Consider the following 7,429-nt stretch of genomic DNA (forward strand, 5'->3'; position numbering starts at 1 on the left):
CTTGTTCATAAGGGTAGAAGAAAGACTGAACATGTTAAATTGAAAAATGGAAGATTAAAAAGAGATACAAATTGAACTTCTAAAAGTGAGAGCTACAGTATCAGAGATTCAACATTACACTGCCTGAGGTAGATTAGATGTTGCAGTAGAAAGGATTAGTCAGCTTGGTGTATTGCAATGTAAACTATTCAAAATGAAACACAGAAAGAAAAATGACTGAAGAAAAGATAGGACATCTTTCAGTAATAGGACAACTTCAAACGGCCTCCATGTGTATAACTGGAGGCACTGAAGGGAAAAAGTTAGGGGGTGTGACTACAAAAAGTCTTTTATTTCTTAGTGTAAGGATGAGGATTAAGGATATTGATAAAAGGAAAAGTAGTAAACACTCATATGTGCTTAATACGTATCAGCACCATTCGCAGCACTTCATATTTATTAAATTATTTCACTGCCAATACTCTATGAGACAAGTATTCTCATTATCACCCCGTTTCACAGATGGGGAAGCTAGGCACAGGGGGATGAGCCCCGTGTCTGAGGTCAGAACTAGACATTACCGACCTAGCAGCAAAGCGAGGTCCCCGACCCCAGAGTCCAACATCTTCATCACAGTCCTGTGGCCTCTGTGATTCCAAAGCTAAGACTTGGCATCTCATTAAGGTGACAGAAAGTTCTCTGTCCTATTTCAAAAGTAAGTGACTGATATTGTGACTTGGTGGTGCAGCCCTGTCCTATAGAAATAAAATTGAGCACATATTGAATTTAACAGTTTCCAATAGGCGTGTTTTAAAAATGTGGAGAAATAAGTTGAATTCGTTTTCAAAATGGATTTTGTTTAACTCACTTAGTTGAAAATATGGTTTCAATATAAATTAAAGAAAAACTATTGATATATTTTACATTATTTTTATAGTAAGTCTTTGAGAACTAGCAGGTATCTGACTGTCCCCACCTCTGTGCACAGACGACCCCTTGTTTTAATGGGAAACACAGATGCCAACACCGTGAAGATCTGAGCACTCCTCAGAACACACTAAGGGAGGACGGACCACCTGAATATAGAAGACAGGGATGTAATGGGAGGGACACAGAGGGACTGGGACAGGGGGGAGGAGGATATGAGGCAGGGTAAGGGGCAGGGCAGGGAAGGAGCTCAAAGCTCAGTCTGAGGTCAGTCTCCTGGACTGGAATCTTGACCCATCATCACTGTCTGGGGGACTTTGGGAAAATCGTTATCTTCACAATGAGGGCTCCCTCCTCATGAGGCTGGAGGAGAAGCTGTGCCTTCAGCACAGGGCTGCTGTTGGGTTATTGTGATGTCAGGTGAGGGGGTGCAGGTAAAACACTCACCAAGGGTGTGGCTTCTATTCAGAGCTGAACACTAGTCATTCTGTGAACTATGATACCTACACATGTAGGATGACATTCACTCTGGGAGCACCAGCGGCACTGTGGGTCCTGGTTTGGGGGCCTACTAGGTCTGATTCCCCGGGGTTGGCTCAGTGCAAAGGGCATGACTGATGCTCCTTTAAAGATACTTCTGGGTAGACACAACTCTCCACTCTGAAACCCACACCTGGCCCTTCTTCTGACCCCAGGAAATTACCAGCACGAGGCCCTTACTCTCAGGACTCAGACAAGAGCTGAGACAGACACACTGGGCAATGGAGAGCAGATTTGCACTCATGCTCCTCCCTTCTTGAGCTGCAAGAAGAGAGGATAAGACAGGAGCTTGGAGAGGCCAGTCTGAGCTGGGCAGCCTGAGGGCAGAGCTCCGGGAAGACGGACCCCACCACGGACTGGGATTCCTTCTACCTCCTGCCCTGGTTTTCTCCACAGGTTAGAGTGTCCCAGGGCACCTAGGGGCCCTCTCCCAATGTTTCCCTCCAAGTCCTGAGGGGCATCCGTCCAGTTGTGGTGCAGTCAGCATCACTCTTGCATTTTGCATTTCCAGGTCTCTGTGCTCTGCCTGTGCTGACACAGGCCCCATCTGCATCTGCATCTGCCTCCCTGGGAGCCTCCGCCAAGCTCACCTGCACCCTGAGCAGTGAGCACAGACGCTACACCATTTCAGGGTTTCAGCAGCACCCAGGGAAGGCCCCTCACTACATAACGTACGTTAGGAATGATGGAAGCCACAGCAAGGGGGACGGGACCCCTGATCGCTTCTCTGCCCCCAGCTCTGGGGCTGACCACTACTTGACCATCTCCAACCTCCAATCTGAGGATGAGGCTGAGTATTACCGTCGTGAGGGCCTCACAACTGATGGCCAAGGCGGGTAAGCCACAGTGGCATAGACAATGGAGATAGGAGGCCAACACCTGCCTCCTTCTGTCTCCTCATTTAATGGTGTCTGGACGATCTGCTCGCTGTCCCTTTCCAGGACCCGGAGACCTTGACTGTTTTCCTTGCAAATCCCATGCTCCTCTTGCCAGTGACACCGCTAGCAAGAGGCGATGTGGGTCAGAATTTAGGTAATTTTCATGACACAACATTCTGTTTCCTCAACCACAGGCTTGTGGGGACCATGCTGGGAGAGACCACACCAGCCCAGAATGAAAAACACCCTGGCAGAGTGGCTGGGCTGAGATGCCTGTGTCCCCAAGAGCCATTGGACCCTGAGCTCCCATTTTGGGCGCTGCTCAAGGAAGGAATACAGATCTTGGAGATCAGAGGTGACAATGGAAGGCACAGCAGCGAAAGTCTTACCTCTGGGTGCAACACAGTTTATGACAGGGGTTGAAGTTTCAGCAGAAGGCACTTGGCCCTCTGGGGAGGCAGGGCAGAGAGTTTTAAATGGGTGCAGAGCTGGGTCCAGGAGGAAAGTGGGTGCATGTTAGGAGGACTAAACGTGGGAGAACCAACATGGAGCCCAGCCTGGGCTTCTCCAGCTGTGTAGATTCTCACTTGTGGTGCCAAGAATGGCTCCACACCTGCCCCGAGAAGTTTTCTAGGAATAGGTCAGGACTCCTGTCCACTAGGACAGCTGTAGGGCAGGGGGATGGAGATGCTCAGGTGGAAAATATGTTGACTTCCACCTCCACCACCACCCTGGAGTCTCACTCAGCCTGTGTCACTTTTGATTATATTAAATTCCAGAAAACATATCACCATTTAATGCAAAAACAAAGTAACAATGCATGGTGTGGTTTATAAAGCATGTCAAAGCAAATATCTGACAATGTTACTTCAAAGGTTTGAGAGGAAGAAGAACGCATTGTAATAAACTGAGGTGTCCATGACTCAAAACTCACTCAGGTCCAATGTGATCATTTTTCATGAGTTAATAATTTAGAGCAGAAGTGATGTACTGTCAGAATTCTCTGGGTTGTACATTTCTGGTGAATGTGAATCACAGAGAAGTTCCTGTGTGAATTCCTGAGCAAACGGAATGGGAAGCAAAATCCCATGTGGAGTGACAGTCCTTGTGGCTCAACTGCTGGCTCAGCTGGTTGACACGGGGCAGTGGCCACACTGCAATGGCTCCACTGTTGGGAGCCGGCTGCACCTCAGTATCTGACATGGCCAAGCGCACTGCAATTGTGACAAATTCTGAAGCTCTGATTGAGAAACAGATACTGCTTTACATCTTAGAAAATTTAATTTCCCCTTCTGATAGATATATCACAATAATTCTATTTTATACACTAAAGACGATTTTAGTCACACTACTAGTCTTTTAGTAAAGGTCAAAGTACACACCCTGTAAATCCTAAGACCCTGCTTAGACAATAGTGTTTAGAATAAGTGTTGGGTGGTCATGGTAACCATCCTTTGGGAGATTATGTAGAGTCTCAGGCCTTGGTCACATAGTCATTGTAGGTGGAGGGATTTGGACACAGTTAAGATAAGTTAGTTTTTAGCATAGAAAAGGTCTAGCTGTACCCTGGAGCATAAGAATTATGAAGAAGTAAAACCCTGATACTAATGGAACAATGGTCAAACTGTCCGGTATAAAAAGAGACATGCTGTAAAATAAAGTGTGACACTTCTTGAAAAAGCGCTCCTGTGTCTCCGCGCGGTTTTCCTCACCGACGCCGTCTCCACCTGAGGGAACCTCTGGACCTGCGGGAGCTGGTCTCCCACACTCCACCTTCCTTGGACCCTCTTGCAGCTCCTCTGATTCCTGGGCCAGGTGTGTGTATTCAGCATGACATCACATCCCTGTAACACATCCCTTAATATTATAGATTTACATCACATTGGAACTGAACTGGTTTTCTGTCATAAACACCTTAGTTTCTCACTGTCTTTCATCCTCAGACAAACCAGGCTCCTCCCCACAGGGCACTGACTCTGCTCCCCCCAAACACACTTCCTATTACTGGCTCCATCTTGCCATCCTGACAGCAGCTCCACTATCACCTGTCCCATGAGGCCTCCTGTAGCCTCTCTCCACACAGTAGCTGTCTGTTATTTTTGCTGATTTCAATTATCTGCATATCACCCAAAATGCAAGATTCTCTCTCTATCATTGCTCTTATGATTGATTGGTTGATTAATTTGTGTTTCACTAATTGCTCAGGAATTTTTTTTTTAATGCAAAAGACACTTGACAATCAGAGGCATGAACAGACAGGAGCCTATGTTTTTTTTATGCAACAATAAGTCTGGAGACAGATGGTTGTTCTTCAGATAAGCAATCATTTCATGAGTTCCTACATCTTTTCTACTTTTTGTTCTACCATCCTTACTACAGATTGCTTTCATTCTTGTTGACAAGACCTCAGGATGGCGCTGGAGCTCCAGCTGTCACACCCATTTTGAAGAGGAAAACAGCTGCACAAATCAAGTCTGTTTCTTTCCTTCACAAGGCAAACGTTCATGGGAAAGAAACCCAGCGATTGACACATCCATGGACCAACTCCCGCCTTAATGTCAACCCTGGCCAAGAGGGACCTGAGCATAACAATCATCCAGCTTTGAAATGAATGTGGAAGGTGCTGGAGACAGTCTGCTGTGTCACCAAAATAAGCGTGTCCACTCTACTGCCCCACCCACATGATGGAAGCTCTGATACAGGGGCTGTGTGTCCTGTTCACACTGATTTCCCAGGATGGAAGTGGGTCTAAATCCATGTTTGTTGGGTGAGTGTTCTCCTGTCTCCGTTTTTAGAGTGGTATTGACCACCGCCCTCTTCTGACTCAGCATCAGCAGCGGGCACCGGTAAAAAGAAGTCTCGAGTTCTCTGTCCCCTGGTGCCAAGTCTCCAAACCCCACGCATGACTACTCACCACCCCAGAGATCTGTGCAGTGATGCCTCAGGTGGGAAACCTCAGACTGGTCATCTCTTCCTCTAAACAAGCCTGTTCATGTTTTCATGAGTGCTCTGAGCCCCTTTTGCCTGGTGTGAGACAGGTGGGGTCATGGGGAAAAGAGTGATTCCTTCCCTGGGCCAGCAGTTGGTGGGTCATGGAATCAGGACCTGAGCAGTGGGATCTGAATCCACTCAGGGACAGAGGACGCCCCTGCGTCTCTACAGCTTGTATGGAGTGACCACCAGGGGGTGGCAGAGAGCCATCTGGCAAAGCCACTTGCAGGTGGGAGGGCCTGGGTGCCATCAAGGATTCTAACAAGCACAGAGGTCGGGTGGGGGTGGATGTGAGGGTGGGAGTTAACCACCAGCTCACACCTGAAGGAAAAGTTGTATGTTTCCAACACCATCACCTCTGATACTGATGTGAATTCTGACTCCATGTCTCAGCTCTGGTTCCTGTAGACTTTGCCTAATTCTCTGGCTCAGCACCAGGTACTTCATTCTTCTCCAGCCACGCCACTTGTGCTAAAACCCTGTCACCCTGAAACTCTCAAGTACAGGATCTGCCCCTGGCACTGAGGGCACACTGGGGACACTGAGGCACAGCATTTATGACCTGACCCAGGAGCTCTCAGCAAGGAAGGGATCTTACAGCTAGTCAATGGCTCTTAAACACTCGTGTGTCCTTGGCAAGGTGAGAATTCTATTCAGGTCCTGATGTTCAAAAACTGATTTCAGTAGGACACTGCACCCTCATAAGGCTCAGATGGACACCGCCAGTGTTAAAATTCTATAATGTGTTAAGAATACACAGACAAACTTTACTCTGAGCTCTGCCATGGCCAGACCAGCCCAGGAACGAGGTCAGGACAAAGACTTTAATGAAGTCATCGGCCCCAGAACAAGGGACCAACATGTGGAGGAAATTCCCCTGGCTGAATGTGGGGTCTGCAGGGGCCACCCCTCCCCTCTCTGTGTCCCTTGAGGCTGAGCCCTCCTCTGAAACCATAAAGCTCCTCAGGCAGCACCCCTGACCCTGGCTGATTTGCATACCCAGCAGCTCTCTCCAGCAAGGAGATAAGAGAGGCCTGGGAGGAACCTGCTCAGCCTCAGAATCAGGGTGCCTCCACCATGGCCTGGACCCCTCTCCTGCTCGGCCTCCTCGCTCTCTGCACAGGTGCTGCGCCCAGGCTCACACCCACCCCCAGCCCCAGGGCTCTGGCCAAGCCTGGCCCTGACTCTGAGCTCAGCAGAGTGCTGCTGGAAGGGTGGGATGCTGATAACCCTGCTGCAGGGGGAGGGGCTGGTGGGGATGAACCCCCTAGTCTGCTCGCTGGCTCTCTGTGAGCCCTGAGGGCCTGCACCTGCCAGAAGGATGGTGATTGTTGAGAACGTCCACCATCCAGCCAGGACATGGGCCACTGGGGCCGAGAATTGGGAGGAGGGACCTGAAGCCCAATAATCCCTCGAGCCCAGTCCGGGTCACACAGGCTGAGTGTTTCCTGAGAAGATGTCCTACATACTTAAGCCCACCTCTCTTTTTTCTCTCTTGCAGGCTTTGCGGCCTCCTATGAGGTGACTCAGCCACCCACAATGTCAGTGTCCCTGGGACAGACGGCCAGGATCACCTGTGGAGGAAACAACATTGGAAGCAAAGTTGTTAACTGGTACCAGCAGAAGCCAGGCCAGGCCCCTGTGCTGGTCATCTATGTTGATAGCAACCGGCCCTCTGGGATCCCTGACCGATTCTCTGGCTCCAACTCGGGAAACACAGCCACCCTGACCATCAGTGGGGTCCAGGCCGAGGACGAGGCTGACTATTACTGTCAGGCAATTGACAGCAGTAGTAATGCTCACAGTGACACAGGCAGATGGGGAAGTGAGACAATAACCCCCTTCTCTGTCTATGTCACTCTCTCCTCCAGCTGAAGAGGACTAGTGACAAACCCACGAGCAGGTCTGGCCCAGGTCCCCAGATTCGAGATCCCCAGGCTGCCCCTCCTCCCAGATCTCAGGCAACTCTGCAGAAGCTGGGTCAGGAGTGGACTCACGGCTGGCAGGACCAGGTGACATGGTATTATCTAGGCCTGAATGTGAATGAAGGACAGGGTCCTAAATGGAAGGACAGACAGAGACATTCATTCATGGACAATGTCCCTGCATTTCCA

General features: G+C 49.3%; 2 gene segments (V, D, J or C); both read left to right on the forward strand.

The window, feature by feature from the left end:
- Nucleotides 1-2,286, forward strand: part of LOC109378378 (immunoglobulin kappa variable 3-20-like) — a 9,273-nt gene extending 6,987 nt beyond the window's left edge. Inside the window, 1 exon segment of the V gene segment in view lies at nucleotides 2,184-2,286. Within this exon segment, the coding sequence occupies nucleotides 2,184-2,286 (103 nt within the window).
- A 4,051-nt stretch (nucleotides 2,287-6,337) lies between these two features.
- On the forward strand, nucleotides 6,338-7,190 carry LOC109378379 (immunoglobulin lambda variable 3-25-like). The segment is given in 2 exon segments: nucleotides 6,338-6,438; nucleotides 6,817-7,190. Coding segments are annotated over 2 exon segments (420 nt in total).
- The last annotated feature ends 239 nt before the right edge of the window (nucleotides 7,191-7,429 follow it).

This window comes from Hipposideros armiger, unplaced genomic scaffold (genome assembly GCF_001890085.2).
Source record: "Hipposideros armiger isolate ML-2016 unplaced genomic scaffold, ASM189008v1 scaffold_1930, whole genome shotgun sequence".
NCBI lineage: Eukaryota > Metazoa > Chordata > Mammalia > Chiroptera > Hipposideridae > Hipposideros > Hipposideros armiger.